The sequence below is a fragment of the Thunnus albacares genome, chromosome 10 (assembly GCF_914725855.1).
Source record: "Thunnus albacares chromosome 10, fThuAlb1.1, whole genome shotgun sequence".
NCBI classification, from domain to species: Eukaryota; Metazoa; Chordata; class Actinopteri; order Scombriformes; family Scombridae; genus Thunnus; species Thunnus albacares.
Window position 1 is genome coordinate 12,922,905 of NC_058115.1, and position 15,676 is coordinate 12,938,580.

At 41.2% G+C, this 15,676-nt stretch overlaps 1 protein-coding gene across 2 annotated transcripts in view; it reads left to right on the forward strand.

Annotated features, from left to right (window-relative positions):
• The window catches only part of nlgn3a (neuroligin 3a), a 114,938-nt gene that overhangs the window by 13,064 nt on the left and 86,198 nt on the right, over positions 1-15,676 (forward strand). Inside the window, exons 2-3 of one of the 2 annotated variants that reach the window (XM_044364389.1) lie at positions 8,651-9,374; positions 10,459-10,518. In XM_044364389.1, the coding sequence (XP_044220324.1) occupies positions 8,900-9,374; positions 10,459-10,518 (535 nt within the window). In that variant the 5' untranslated portion in view covers positions 8,651-8,899. The remainder of the gene's footprint in view (positions 1-8,650; positions 9,375-10,458; positions 10,519-15,676) is intronic. The other variant, XM_044364388.1, reaches the window with a different exon arrangement.

Sequence of the window (15,676 nt, forward strand, 5' to 3'; positions counted from 1 at the left end):
TTTACATTCACATCTCCTTTTCATAATTTAAAAGCATTCCACTGCAAACCAGGCTTTCTCTGAAATGTCAAACACTGTGTCACATAATGAATATTAAAATGTTATTAATTTCTTAAACAGCTCTTATTAATGGCTGAGACTGGCCATGCGGTTCAGCATGTGTTTGTTTGGTCTTTGTTTACGCTGAAGATGAAGGTCACCCCCTCATTAGTGCAGCAGCATCTTTTTTGATGTTGTGATATACATAGTAATCAAGTGTGGCTCACATTGCTGTTTACTGTTGACCTTTAGTTAAAAGCACATCACTGTTGGATTGGCTCGAAACTTAATTATGCTCCCATAAAACTCCAGGCATCATGTACGGTGGACAGACCTCATTTAATCTGTTGTCATTAGGCTACAGTAACCCTGTGCTTCCTCTGTAAATAGGGCCCGCGCCATAATGCTCATGAATCTATTATGCATTTTTTTTATGTTATAAAAAAAATAGATGCTGTGGGTTTTGCTGTGTCAAGCGCACTCGTGTACATCTCAGCTTTCAACTATGTATTCAGAAATCCTGCTTGTCACACAACAATACACTTTGGCACCTCTCACTTCTCTGCAACTACCAGGCATTTGCATGTCAATAGCATCATTCTACCACTGTGCTTTTGGCATTTGTGAATACTCTGCAAGGAAGCCAAGTAGTCGAGGTCTTTGAAAAGAAACAGAATCATGCGTTGTGTGTTGCTGCGTTCATTAACACGTTATTTTCTCAAAATCCATCGTGGCTTAACTGTTCATCAATCACAGTTATGATTCAGGACAGTGGTAACAGTATGTGCAGCATTTGAAAGCACATGCCTGAAGCTGAGGATATATGATGCAACAGGAAAAAAAAAACACACTGTGATGCTTTTAGATCATAACAAATTAATTAATTCGTGTTCTTACATGAAGTCTAGGGTCTAACACCATATTTTACCAAGATTTGAAATATCTCTCTGTTTGCACATTACTGTAACTGCTGCAAATGCTAAGGCACCTAATGCATTATTAGCTCATTAATTTTACAGGCAGCATCTGGGTCATGTCTCTGCTCGGTATATGCATGATTCTGTGGAGCCCTTCACACCGAATGATAAAGCTGATCTTTTAATTTTCACTGAGAACTGCAGCCTACTTACCTTAAATTAAAGCTGTTATTTAGCTTATTAGGCCATGGAAAGATTCATTTTCTCAGCATACTTACAGTATATATTGTACGTGCCTTGCCTGCACACATGCACATATACACACACACACACATGCACAAAGCTATTACGTTTCACAGTGCAGCTCCAACAGCTTCCATTTTATTGTAAAAAAAATAACTAATTTCACATTCTTCTGGACAAGTTGATCTGAATTTTTAATCTTTGTCTGCAGAAAACATAATTCAAAATGCAGTGGATGAAAGTGGTGAATTACATGCACTCAGTGCAGGGCTTCACTGCTTTTTGAAATGGTGCATAGCTAAGTGTTGTCCTCAGGATGATCGGCTCTTCAAAGGCCTGGCTTTGTACTGTATGGTTTATGAGGATACTTCTGTTTGTGTTTTAGTTGCTGTAATGGGGGGGGCGTGGGGGTTGTGCATGGCAGTGGCATTACAACCGCAAGAATTAATTTTCTCTGTTCCTAGCAGGAAATGTCCACCAAATTGCAGACATTACTGCATTGCAAATTACCCACATAATCCCATTTTTAGATGTATTTTGTGTAGTATTCATTGGAAAGATGGTCCAAATCACATTATCACGAGAACCATCCTTCTGGCCCAGAGGAATAGTTTTGTTCTTTTTAAATAATTGCTCACCAACGTGGGTTTCTTTTAGCTGCATTATCTGCATGCGATTCTGTCTCTGCAAAATGGTTATTCAGGCCAAGGACAGCTGCATGGCCTCTTTAACACTGAGTAAAAGAGTCAATAGTAGCCATAGGAGCTGATCCATCTAAGATTTTATAATGCAGTGCCAATGAACTTGGAACCCTGATTGTGAGAGATCAACTCCCTGTTGTAATTACCATCCAGACCTCAATTAACTCACAGCAAAACCCCAGTTCAACTCTATATGTTTGTGAAGTGTTAATAGCTGCTTAAAGAAAAATGTTTCCCCCCACCATCCCTGTCAATTCTTCACTTGGATCAATGTTCAATGCACTGCATATTGTTAGATACATTACTTAAAATGACACTCTTTAAACATCCAATAAAGAGTTTGAATTGGAAATAACCCATTTATCCCAAATGATACCCTCATTAATTGTAGAACCATAATCAATCAATAAAGTTAAGTGAGTTCTGTTTTCAGGCAGTAACTCTGATAACTGGCAGGGAGTTCCATGACAAGCAGCATTTAGACCAAAGAGTGCAGCAGCAGTAACACACAGCAGTTCACATTTAAAGTGATTGTCATAAACTTTGATTTGCTTTATATACGTGGCGCCATGCCAGCGCTGCACAGGTTCCTTGCACTTGCCTGAATTTTATTAGGGATGCATCCCAGAAGGCTAAAAATCCTCCTTTCCACTGTAAGCCAGAAATTGATGTTAGCGCTGCCATGTTATACGTGCTGTCCTCACAGCAGAGGAGATGAGATGAGCTGCTTGAAATATCTGTTGAATTCTCCTTGGTATGCTCGAGTGTACCTTCTCTAGGAATTCAGTCATGTTTCACATGTGTAGTGCAATCAAATGTGTTCACAGATGTAGGATGATTTGACCAACAACTAGCGAGCACAGCATTCAGAATGTTGTATGTTAGTAGTCTATACAGCAAATATCTGATTCACACTCAGCATGACGCATGAAAATGCTAATTGTTGTGGATTTTATCAGGTTATAATGCTGAATATGAAACACACAGAAGCCATAAAAATTCAGGCCTACTCCTTTTTTCTTTTACCCTTTCTCTCTAGTTTGTTATGATCAATATTGTTTGAAAAGTTGTGTTAAAGAAAGAAAGGGAAGGAAAGGAACAACACCAAGTCTACAGCCATGCTTGTAGTGGCTCTGTGAGGCTGTAAAGAAGCACAGTGGTGCCTTGAGCTACATGCTAATTTCAGAATGCTAACATGCTTGCAATGACAATGCTGACATGCTGATGTTCAGCAGGTATGATGTTTATTTTGTTCACCAACTTCGTTTAGTGTGCTGCCATGCTAATATTTGCTAATTAGAACTATGGTGATAGGAATGTCAGTAGTTTTGCTGTTTTGTATTCAAACCAAAGTATTAGACTAATTAAAATTTTGACCTAATGATGGCACTACATGAAAACTCAGGGGATCCCCAAAGTCGTTAAGAGTCACCCTCCATGAATGTGAAATGTCCAACAGTTAATGGAGATATTTCCTTCTGGACCAAAGTGGTGAACTGACCGAAAGACTAACATTGCCATTTCTAGAGCTCCTTGCATGGCTAAAAATTCTCCAAAATTCATGGCTTACTGTTTGTATGTGCATTGTAATAATATGGCTGTGAACACCAATGAGAGATTGTCTGTAATGGATAAATGGATGGATGCCAGCTTTTAATTAGATATGCCTTGTTTATTGTCAATGATTTGGTCATTTCCGAAGACACAACGGAAGAAATTTTTGTCTTGTGCTCTCTCTTTAGCAGCACTTTGGAGCTGTGTTGGCAGGGTGATAGGAATTGCACACAAAACACTTCGTCAAGAGAACACATCCCACCCTGCAAACGGCATCTGTGGGAGCTTGGATAATGAGTATGCCATGTGTAAAGCCTTAATGTGTTTACATACAGCTAGATTAGAGACGGACCCAATACTTGCCCCTGCGGTTTCTCAAAGAATCCCTGTGGGCTACTTGAGTGATTAGCTACTTTGAGTTTTTTCAGTAGGAGTGTCTAGTGGGACTCTGCAGTGGATCAATAGGAGTTAGGATGATGAACTGTTGGGGAAATTTCTTTATTTATCATTTTTTAAATGTAAGCTCCTCAGTCCTTTCCCGTCTAATTGAGTCAGTTAGCCTTGATTAATATCCCTGTACCCCCACATATTGTTTCACGTATCGTATTACTGCCTAAACTGTATCTGACACTCAGAGGCGTGCACACCCAGTCAAGAGAAAAGAGAGGCAATACAGACTGCTTCTACTTGCTGTTTTAGGACTTCTAGATCAAATCTGTCCCTATCATTTTAGTCAGAAAGAGCAAACAGTTGTTTCAAGCACCGTCAGCAGTTAACAGAATGGCCATTATTTATTTGCTGTGCCACCACTCAATTCATCTCAACATGTACTCACCTGGAATCTGTCTTTATTTGGCCCGCCAGGCTCACCTCTCTATGCTTCCTGGGCCGTTTGGCTAGTAATGATACTCATGGCAGCATTTATCCGCCAGCCAGAAGAAGGGGTGGAGACACACAGCTTAGCAGGCGGCCGCAGCAGCAGCAGCGCTTTCATTCCTCACCGTCTCCCTTTTGCTTCTTTAAAAATATGTCAGCATCACCGTGGTGATTAGCAGTCAGAATGTGCTGCGTCTTTGTCCTTGATTTAATGCCAAATCTCCTAAGTAATAATGACTGCACAGGCTCTGTGTCTGACGAAAAAAGCAAAGGATCCTTTCCTTTGCTTTTTGCTAGTGGGCTCTCATCCCTCACTGTTATAGCAGCACTGGTTCCCAGCAGGAGTCTTATGAAGCCACACTTTGGTTTTGACATTTTGTGAATGCTGTTTCTGAAACATGCCAATCTCCTTGATTTGATATGGCGTGCTGTTGTTCGTCAAGCCCAGGAGCTTATATAAAGTGCGTGCCAGAGAGAGGAGATGGTATTTGTGTATACATTCATTATTGATTTTGCTGTGTTGAAATCCATGTTTGCCTATGTGAAATAAACATGTGTAAACAGACAATTTACAGATATGCTTTCCACATCATTGACACACAGAGGCCAGAGAGCAATCCTATCATCATAAGCTGAGCTGGTCTCAAAATGGAGTTTTTGCACTGATGTAGACTAGTGTCTTTCTGGAGCACAAATGGAAGGTGAAGACACTCAATTAAGTTTCTGCCGTTGCCTCTCACATTTTAATGAGTTCAGCTGAGGTAACAGCTTGGCTACATAGGTTCCTGTCTTCTGGTTCCTGTCTTGTTGCCTGTCTCTTATTGTTTCTATAATGGCACATTCAGCCTTGCTTATAATGTAACAGCACCAGAAGCATTTGTAATCAGTGATTACACTGCTCTCAGGTCAGGACGGCTCACTTCATTTGAAGTTAGATGTTTCAGAGGACTAATACAGCTTTGTGAATGCTTTTGTTGCAGACTAGCTACTATAATAACAGAGTGGGGAGAGTCAGAAGCTCCATCTACTCAGAACTCTTATTGGTTCCTTTTTTATCAGAGTCCATTCAGCCTCTCTCTAAGGGATGTCAGGGCGTAGGAGTACATTTGGCTCTGTGCTCAGACTTTTATTGCGATGCAGAGATCTCTCCGCTGTAGGAGAACAAAGGGTCTTCTACAGTAAGTGTACATGGCTGTGGGCTCGGACCAAAATAAAGAGGAATAAAGTCTATGTATTTCCTTTTAAATGTGGGATCCGTATGGGTACAACTCACATGTTGTGCCGTTGAATAATGATGAAAAGGGATTGGACCGGATGAATTTAACATGTCTTATTAATCAGGAAATGGAGAATAGGGGAGGCGGGTGTTTAACGGCATGTACTTGGTGGAGTGCCGTCTTGCATTAAGGGCTAATAAGAGCGTCAGCACAACACCCAACCAACCCACCACCCCCGCCCCTCCTCCCCCACCTTCCCCTCTCCTCCTCCCCCCGCCTCCATCAGCCCAGTTGTATTTATTACGGGCTGCAAGGCCACGGTGATGAGACGATCAATATTTCTGGGATGATGAGGGAGAACTCATGCAATCTCTCTCTCTCCCTCTGTTCCTCCCTTGGCAGTGCTTCAGCAGGTAGAGAGATCAAAGCAGAGAGGACCTCTGAGATGCTGTTGGAGGGGAGACTGATGAAGAGTCCTCTGTGCTGTGTGTCCTCTAAACACACACACTCAATCACACTGTCCTATGTCCTTGCTATGTCCTGATTAAAAAGTTTGACCTGATGTATTTTATCTCAACTAGAATTAGTGTTATCACACTTATTCTGCTGCTGTCTGCAGATCTAAACAGAAATTGCTTTGGTTGAAATTAAAAATCTAAATCGGGGTGTACCTACTGTATGGGGAATTATACTAGACCTGCAATGATTAGTCAACTAATCAATTAGGCAATCGACAGAAAACTAATCAGTGACTATTTATAATCGAATAATTGTCTAATTGCAAAAATGCCAAATAGTTTCTGATTTCAGCTCCTCAAATGTGATGATTTAATGTCTTTACTGAATATTGTTGGGTTTTCAACTGTTGGTTGGACAAAATAATGCTTTGTCTCTGGAGGATTATAATGGGCATTTTTCACTGTTTTCTGACATTTTATTGACAAAATGATTAATTGAGAAAGTAATCAGCAGATTAGTCAATAATGAAATTAATTGGTAGTTGCAGCCCTAAATGATACAGTGCATTTTTGTAAAACCTCCTTTGGACAGACATTTTAAAGTTATTATTATTATCTGTCTTAGTTTGGGAAGTTTCAATATGTGGAGGTCCTTATACACAGAGCTCAAAATAGATCATAAACAGAATTTAATTAAAATTCAAGTTGCAACTGTTTTTGAAGAGGGATCAGACATGTAGACACGGGGGAGCTGATGCTTTATAGGATTTTATAGTGTCGCCAGTTTATTAGGTACACCTAGCTACTGTAAAACTACTGCAGTCTAATACATCAGCCCAGCAAATACAGTATATCCTACATTAATGAAGGTTATTATGTGTGGTTTCTGTTAAACAAGAGGTGCCGACTCAACTTTCAGTGATTTTGGTAGTAGTTGTGCTATATTGGGAGGTGTTTCTAATATTTAGTCTTTCCTCACTGATATAAACAGGGTGGACAAAATATTAGAAACACCTCTCAGTGTAACAGCCCGACAACATAAAGCCTCCAAAATAACCATACAGTAAAATCAACACCTCTGTAAAACACCTCCCAGAAAATTGAACATTTTAACCCTCATCAAGGTTTAATGTAATGCAGGGTTGTTATATTTAACAGCACTGGGTTTAGATAGGTATACCTAATAAACAAGCAACTGAGGTTATTATGTCACAGGTTGTATTGTATGTTATTTGTAGGTGTTTTCTTGTTGAGCTGTGCTATAAATGTTGTAGTATGTGACATTGATCGGTACTACAATATGTACTTGTTTCTATAAAAATAAACAGGAATGAAATTGTATTTTCACAAATAACAATATATGTCATACAGTCTTTTAACATGGCAATAATGTCTTCTAGGTTTTCTGCTTGTGCTACTGGGACCCTAGTGAGCAGGGAAGGGACTTTGTCAGTGTGACTTTTCTAGCATTTTGAAGCCTTTGCCCATTCTTGGCCCCCAGCAATGCATGCCTCTTAGTCCCCAGATTGGATACGGATGACTTTTCATGTATTATCACATAGCAGGTGCTCTGTGTGCCAGAGTCCCTGAGCAGAATCATGCACCACACACATTTCATTTATACAAGTATCGACGTCGGTGGGCTCATCAGCTGTATTTACAAAATGTATGTATGTGTTCTTCATATGAAGTGAGTGCTTCCTTGTACAACTACGCGTGCGGAATCCACCGGCAGGCTTTCCGCTGATCCGCTGCTGCAGCAGATGGGAATAGTTGCCTAGCGATAACAGCACCTCCAGGAACGTCAGGATTGCTTTCTCTCAGTGGTTACTGGCCCTCCAACGGCTGCTGATACATTATAAATCATTTACACAGTCATTTTGGAATGCAATATCCTCCTCTAAATGCTGGCTTTTTCTTCTCCATTGTTATTAGAGCGAACGCTGCAGTGGGCGCCCAAGGCTGAGGGGGACCCTAAGCCACAGAAATTGAAAATTGATCAGGCAGTGTGGGAAGGTGTTGTCACTGGCACCACTGTGGTTCACCCCGGGACTGTTGATTAGCATTTACAGCAGTGTCACTGGAAGAGCCTGTGTTGCCTGTAGCTACATCCTCCTCTGTCCCTTCCTCTCTCTTCATCCCAAAACCAAAAAAGGGAGTTGAAATTTAAATTCTACCATGTTCATATCTATACCAAAGGGAAATGTAGAGAAAATGCTGCATGACATTAAGCAGTACATGAAAATTTTATCATGTTATGTTCTTGTGTGTGACTGCTGCTGCTGGGTTGTAGCAGTGCTTCTCCTGTAAATATTGCTATTCTTTAACTATTAATGTAAACTTTGGGCTTTGAGGTCAGTAAAGAATAATTACCCACTGACAGTATGCCTTTCACATTTCAATTGCCCTATTAGCATTATTAGGCAAGTTGCCTAACAGTTAATTGCAATATCCAAGTCATAGGCAGGTTCTTGATTATGTGGATTGATGGTAGCACTAAGAGCTCTGTCATGTTTATGTGAGCTATTTTATGTCATGGCAGAAAAGGACTCTACAAGTCAATAAAAATGACTGACTAAAAATTGGAGCAAACTGGTGGGCTGTCAGGGAACTGTCATTAATTTTCCTGTCCTCTTCTCTTGCAGTACGGGATAGAAGATCTGACGAGCGGCGAGAGAACAGTGAGTAAGGACCTCGTTGCAGAGAGGAACTGCACAACTGCAACTGTTTCTCCTCATCTGTAAGCCGCCAGGCTTCACTATCACAGCTGATGACTGTCCCTCAGGTGGCTGGACTGCAGGGCTGAGCGAAGGCACGGGAAGCCTGCGTGTTTGCTGAGGGGCTGCCCCGGCTTGTATGTTGGTCACTTGCAGTTGCACTCGCTCACAAGGACCATGTGGTTTTCTCCAAGGAGAAGTCGTCTCCCTTCACAGAACTGGCACGGTGCCTACAGTTGCACCAATAATTTCAGCGTGTCCTTGTGGGTGTTAAGTTTTTGTTGGTGCTTTGCGGCTGTGAGAGGTCAGAACTATCACCCCACTGTGAACACACAGTACGGGAAACTCCGAGGGGTTAGGGTGCCCCTGCCTAGTGAGATTCTTGGACCAGTGGACCAATATCTGGGGGTACCGTACGCCGCCTCCCCAGTGGGGGAAAAACGCTTCATGCCCCCTGAGCCTCCTTCTTCCTGGTCAGGGATCAAGAATGCCACTCACTTTGCTCCTGTCTGCCCCCAAAATATTCACAACGCCGTGCCAGACATCATGATGCCAATATGGTTCACCTTCAACCTGGATATAGTTACCACATACATACAGGATCAACACGAGGATTGTCTTTATCTAAACATCTATGTTCCAACAGAGGATGGTGAGTGTGTCGAGTAAACAGGATGAAACCAAAACCTCTTCTCCTCTCTTCTGTCTCTGCCTCCTTCTCTCTCTTTCTGTCTTTTCTCTAAAAATTTTATGTCACCTCTGTATTTTGCGCGGAGCATGACCTGTTGTCTGGCGCATGCTGTGTCTGTGTCCATCATCTCAACCTCCCATCTTGACTTGATCTTTCATTTAGTCTTTTCATCAACTCTCCCCTTCCATGCCACTGTTAGAGGTTCCTCTTTTGATGACTAAATGACTTATTAAAATGACTGAATAATTAAAAAAAATCTAATCATACAAGGAAGAGATTGGAAAAACTCGGTGCACCTTCCTACCCTCACTGTCTTGACTGTTCTGGGGATTATTAGCCATTAGTGATCAGTAGCTTGCCTCATAAGTGAATGATCTACTGTAGGGTTGGTGAAATATTCTGTCTGGTACACGAGAGGCCTGTGGCATCAGCCTGACCTATGTAAGACCCTTTACTCTCCTCGCTTCAACCACAGTTTGTCCTTGCATAAAGCAAAATGCAAGACAGCCAGTTTTGTGCAAAAGGCAAACACAGATTCGGCTCTACCATGACTGAAAATCTTAAAACGTTCAGATTTCTTCATGTTGACCCTTAAATGCCCCCTATTATTTCACCACTTGAAGGAGATCCACACATGAAAATGGGCTTGAAATGTTAAGCACTCTGACAGCCAAATGGACAATGTCAAATAACACTTATCAGATTAGAATGTGAACTGCAACCTTGGAAATCTATCTTCTCTGCCGAGGCAATGCTCAGTTCTGTGTGGCTGTAATGGGTCTTAAATAGAAGTGCATGTGAATATGGGCTTCCTGTGTCCCAGGATGCAGCAAATTCATTCCACCATTTTGGAATATTTCTGCAGCAACACCCCAGTTACTTTCTCAACAGGTCCTCTGTTGTTCTTGTTGTTGATGACTGGGAGGGGGGCGGGAGGAGGGAAGAGGGTATAGAGGGGGTCTGACTCAGTCTGAGTTGTTGCATGTCACATGCGATCTTTTCCAGAGCACCCTGTTATTTTGTAGTTTTTCCATTCATTTTACAGTCAAAAGAATATCCAAGGAATGTGCCAGGAAACCCAACAAGAAAATGTGTAGAAAAGGAGGTATGTAAAAAAGAAAAAAAAAAAAGCCAACACGGAACGAAAGAGAGGATTTGAAAGAGTGAAAGAGAGAGGAGAGTGATGGTTGCATCCTTCCAAAGCCGCCAATATCACCACCTATCAACTCCCAAATCAAAGTGCTAATTGGGATGAACGTGGGACTTGTGACTCAGATCAACCTTGATATGAGTGTGAGAGATGAGTGAATGGTTGTGCTGTGTTGCATGTGTGTATGTGTGTGTGTGTGTGTGTGTGTGTGTGTGTGTGTGTGTGTGTGTGTGTGTGTGTGTGTGTGTGTGCTGTAGTGTGGCTTTACTATGAGAGAGTGTGTGTCAAGGAGTGAAAATCCAGGTCCCTAAATAAATAATGGAGTTTTGTCAAGCAATAGATCATGATGTCTAAGAATAACCTGTATTTTTTTTTTTTTTTTTTTTAATGTCATTGTATGGCTCGCTCATGTTCAAAGTGTAAGATGCTTAATTTAAATACAACTGTTGATTAAGTCAGAGGCAAGAGTGCATTTGTGAAATATTTGCACATAAAATGTGACTTGGTATGCAAAGAACTTTAGTCATGTTTCAGATTGCTCTGACAGCACTTAAGACACCAGCTTATTGCAAGTATTTGTCAAACACGACACCTGAAAGCGTCTGCGCCTCAGCCCTTGATTAAATTTACACTAAAAAGCGGAGGGCCACCTCTCTCTTAAATGTATTATTCACAATTGTTCAAATAGGGGTGGTGGGGTATTTTATTGGCATGACAGCTTTCATCTATCCATGTGGCAAATGCTCAAACACACTGCCACAGAGAAACACAGTCCAATTCCATTAACACCAGCTAAAATCTCTAATTTTCTAAGCCTGCCTAAAGGCGCTGGAGGATCTTACGAGTAGCCTTAAGACTGTGATCCTGAGCGTATCTCACTTCACAGTAAAGATTCAGTTTCAGCTGCGAGACCTCTGCTGTTGATTTCCATTGAGGCAGGAGGCAGCTATTGGCCTCACTCTGTGCACTCGTACATTCTGCTTTGGTAAACCAATTTTGTTAGAGACAGACTGGCCCTCCAGGCACTTCTGCTTCTGAATTAGTCCCAGTTGTGGAATATACACAGAAATATCTCTTTAATATTCCCCTTCCTCTTGAAATTTTTCAATTATCTTCCCCATGTTTGGTAATGAGAAAATGGTTTATCATAAGTTTCATATGTTGGTTTTGTGACACATTATTGTGCAGAGGGGTGATTGTTGAATAGCTCCTCTGTTGCCATAAACACGAAGGTTGTAATTTTCAGTCCGGCTGGAAACTCTTTATTTCAATTGCACCTTAAAAAACTGCTTCTGCTAATCTTGGCTTATGTTGAATTAACAGTGCAAATGAAGCATTATTTATCCGTCTTAGGCGATGTAGAAAGCAACCTCTGAAGCATTCTTGGTTTTGGTTAAATATTTCCAACAAGGGAGGAGTGAACTGGGGAAACAGTTTTAACAGTTCATCAGTTCCCTCATTAAAGTTTTTAATTAGTGTCATTGCAATAGTTAGATCTGTTCCATAAAGCTGTAAACACCAACTGGGTTACATATTTTCTGTTTCAAAATTTGCAAAGCTTTCAATAGAGACTTGTACGATGCAGTAGAGTCATACACGCTGTGCATATTCAGTACTAATAACACCTTCACCGCAAATTTTACAATCTGTAAATCTATGAATATGGTTCCTCTGGAGGAAAGAGTGATTTATTTTCCAGAAAGAAGTATATTTGACTCTTGATGAAATGGTTGTTTGATTGTTGCCAAGCAACAGTATGCAGTTTTGACAGGAGCACAGTAAATGGCCCTCTTACCTAGCGTGAAGCACTTTTGTTTCAATGGTGATGCCTATCAAGTGAGAGAAATACATGACCCCTGAACCTTGTAAAATGCATAGCATGAGATCTTTCTTCAGTTTTATGAGACAAGAGGTTATGTAGAGTGTTGATTTGTAGAGTGTAGAGCAACTGTAAATACAGAAAACAATCTCCAGTATGAGTTAGAAGAGTGATGGTAAGGGAATATCTCATTTTACAATTGAGAAAGTCTATCCCATAGATCCTGTGCTGTTGGGATCCTAGTGGGCATTGTGCAAGGAAACAACATACTTATGCTGATATCAAAGATGTGGCTCATTTTCCTCCATAAAATACCCTTAGACCAAAAAGTAGTGCCTTGATAAAAGATCAAAGACAAACTCATTCACAGAATAATGGAAGCCAAAATTGTAGTAGATGTTGCCTTTCTTCAGTAAATGTATAGTTGGTTGGTATTCAGAGCTAGAGCTGCTGTGCAGCTAATTTTGCAAAATCAGCAGTGTATTCATCTTTGTTCAGAAACAATGTGATGTTTACACTGGCTAAATATAGTTCAGAGAACAACAACTGTCCATTATTTTGCTGTTCCATTGCAGCACTGCATGTCCAAGATGTCTGAGCAGGTAGTCACCGAGGTCATGTGGAGGTAGTTCAATGTGCAAGATCAGCACCATAGCCCGTTGCTCTCTGTGAAGTAGCACACAGAGCACAGAGCAGTGACGGAGCCTGAGACATTGTAGCCTTGGTTATATCACTCACTCATTTTCTCTGCTCTGAGTCAGAGTGAATGGGATGAAGAGAGGGGTGATGATGTGCGGGGACACATCTATGCACTATTCAGTCTCAGAGTGTTAGATTGGCTCGAGATGGGTCAATTTTGCGAGGACAAACCATGATGAGGTCAATCTTTATCTTTAAAAGAGGTTTACATTGTTAAATTGACTGACAAACTTTAAAAGAGAGCTGTAATATTGCATCCTTTTGATGAGATCCTCATTGAGGCAGAGTTCTGGTGATAAGGTGCACTCACTATGCTGCACGCTGCCTGTTTATACAATATTCACATTATTTCCTACAGGGTTTTTACAGCATGTCTCTTTCACTGCTTGTAACCCGCTTGTAAAACCTGTCCGTAGAGTCCTTCACAACGGTCTCTCTGAATAACAGTGTTTCAGAGAGACACTGAGATCATTCTTCCTGACTCCTAAATTCAACCCTCATCATGCGTCTATTTGAGATAAGTGCAGCGAAATCTGTTGTACGTTTTGGCTTGATTTGTACCACTCAACTATCATTCCTATGCAGCCCTCACAAGCAGCAGGCTGCCGTGTGTTACGCAGCCCAGTGCCAGTACTGAACAGCCCAATCAGCTGCCAAACCTGTAGATTAACTACGCCAGCAGAAACATTGGACATCTTTTCCTCTTACCAGATGACCTCCAGATGCTAGAGAGCTGTGAAAACTGTGAAAGAGCCCCAATCCTGGTTTGACTACGTCTGGGCCATGGCAGACAGTAACACACCATGGTAATCCCATTGGTTGGCCGACTCAACCCAGCCTTGGGGAAGGAGGGGCTACTCTCTGCTGAGTGCTGCTGAGGAAATCTGTACGCCAAGCAGACAGGGCAAAAACTTTCCAAGAAGAGAAGAACAAATATTGGCCCATTTGAATTGAAAACAGAGCAGATGTCCCACTTTTTGTTTGACAGAAAATTACTTCTTTGGTCTTCTATGATCATCTATCTGGGACAGTTGATGACCCCCAGTGAGTGAAAGCTGTAGCTAGCCAGACATGGAACCGGTCACACTGACTTGAGATGCAAGACGCGATCTAAGCAGGAAGTTCCTATTCACAGGCCTCCTGCTGCTGTGCTGTCCAGCTTCCACAGTCAACCCAAGGCTCAATATCTCTGTTCTCTTCTTTGTTTACTCCAATAGAGGACACAGCCTGTGCAGTCCTAAAGCCCTTTTAAAGGGGAAAACACATTTTGTTGCTTCTGGTATCTCTGTTAGCTTAAACCTAACCTCTTGAGCCCTGATTTCCCCTTAATTGTATCAACTTTAACATGCAACATTTTATACACCTGTCCATGAAATTCAGCCTGACATCTATAGTATTATTGGAAACAATTGGATTTTGAATTTGAACAATGCTTTCCTACACATCATACATTTGTAATGATACACCTAAAAGTACATTTGACAGGGTTAAAGGTACCCTGTGGAGTTTTCTTGTTAATAATCAAAAGTTATGTTTACATTCAGTCTTTCTCACCAAAACACATTACTTGTATCCTTGAGGTCCAACAAATGTGTTGAATGCATTTCCTTACTCATAAACAATTTGCAAAGCTGATTCTTCTTCTACATATTTTAAATTATGTATTGTTTACACCCACGTTTGTTTCCTCTCATTTGTTGGTGTGTCACTGTCATCAACAGGCAATCAGTAGAATAGCATGAAAAATTGATGTGAATCACTTGATTTTTAAAACATTGCTCCATATCGCTTCCAGTGGTCAAAACCTTTACAGGGCACCTTTAACCAGAATCCAAAAAATGCAAATTCAGTCTGTGCTCTGTTGATTCTGATCAATTTCCAGTGCATCTAGAAATAAATATACAAATTCTTGAAATTATTCTCCTGGTTTAAATTCTGAAGGCTACATACTGACATTCTTGTTGCTTTCAAAGGCTTTGAATGAGTCAGAAATCAGCAGTGATGCATATGGTGCAGCACTTATTCAAATGACTGTTAAGCGTATGAAGCTTAAGAAATTTAAAGCCCGGTGATTGTTTTTGTAAGATGTTTGTGCAGTGTAGTCTTTGTTCACTTAATATGGGGAATAAATGGTTCATTAGGACTCAAGAATGGAGGCAAGCGACCCCGATGTGTTACCTTAGGTTGCTTTCATACTCAGAAGCCTGTGGTGTCTGTTAAACATGTCTCTTTCCATTATCAGGCTGTAAACAGGCAGAAAGACTACTTGGCTGCCTTTTATTTGTTTTTGTTTTTTTTATTTTGGGAACAGCTGAAGCGCAGTGTGAATTTTGGCTGTCCTTTACTGCAGGATTACAGCCTCCTTAACCTTTTAGCTGCGTTCTCCATCATTCTCTCTTATGTGTCCCTCCCAAGCTGTTCCTTAACCTCTACACTGGGAGACAGATTGAGAGAGATGGAGATAGACAGACAGAGGGAGAGAGAGAGAGACAGAGAGCAGACAGGACAGTAGGAAAGACAGGAGGAGAGACAGATCCAGGCTCTCTGAAAGAGAAAAATGGCCACCTGAGGATTAGAGACTGGATATAACTGCTC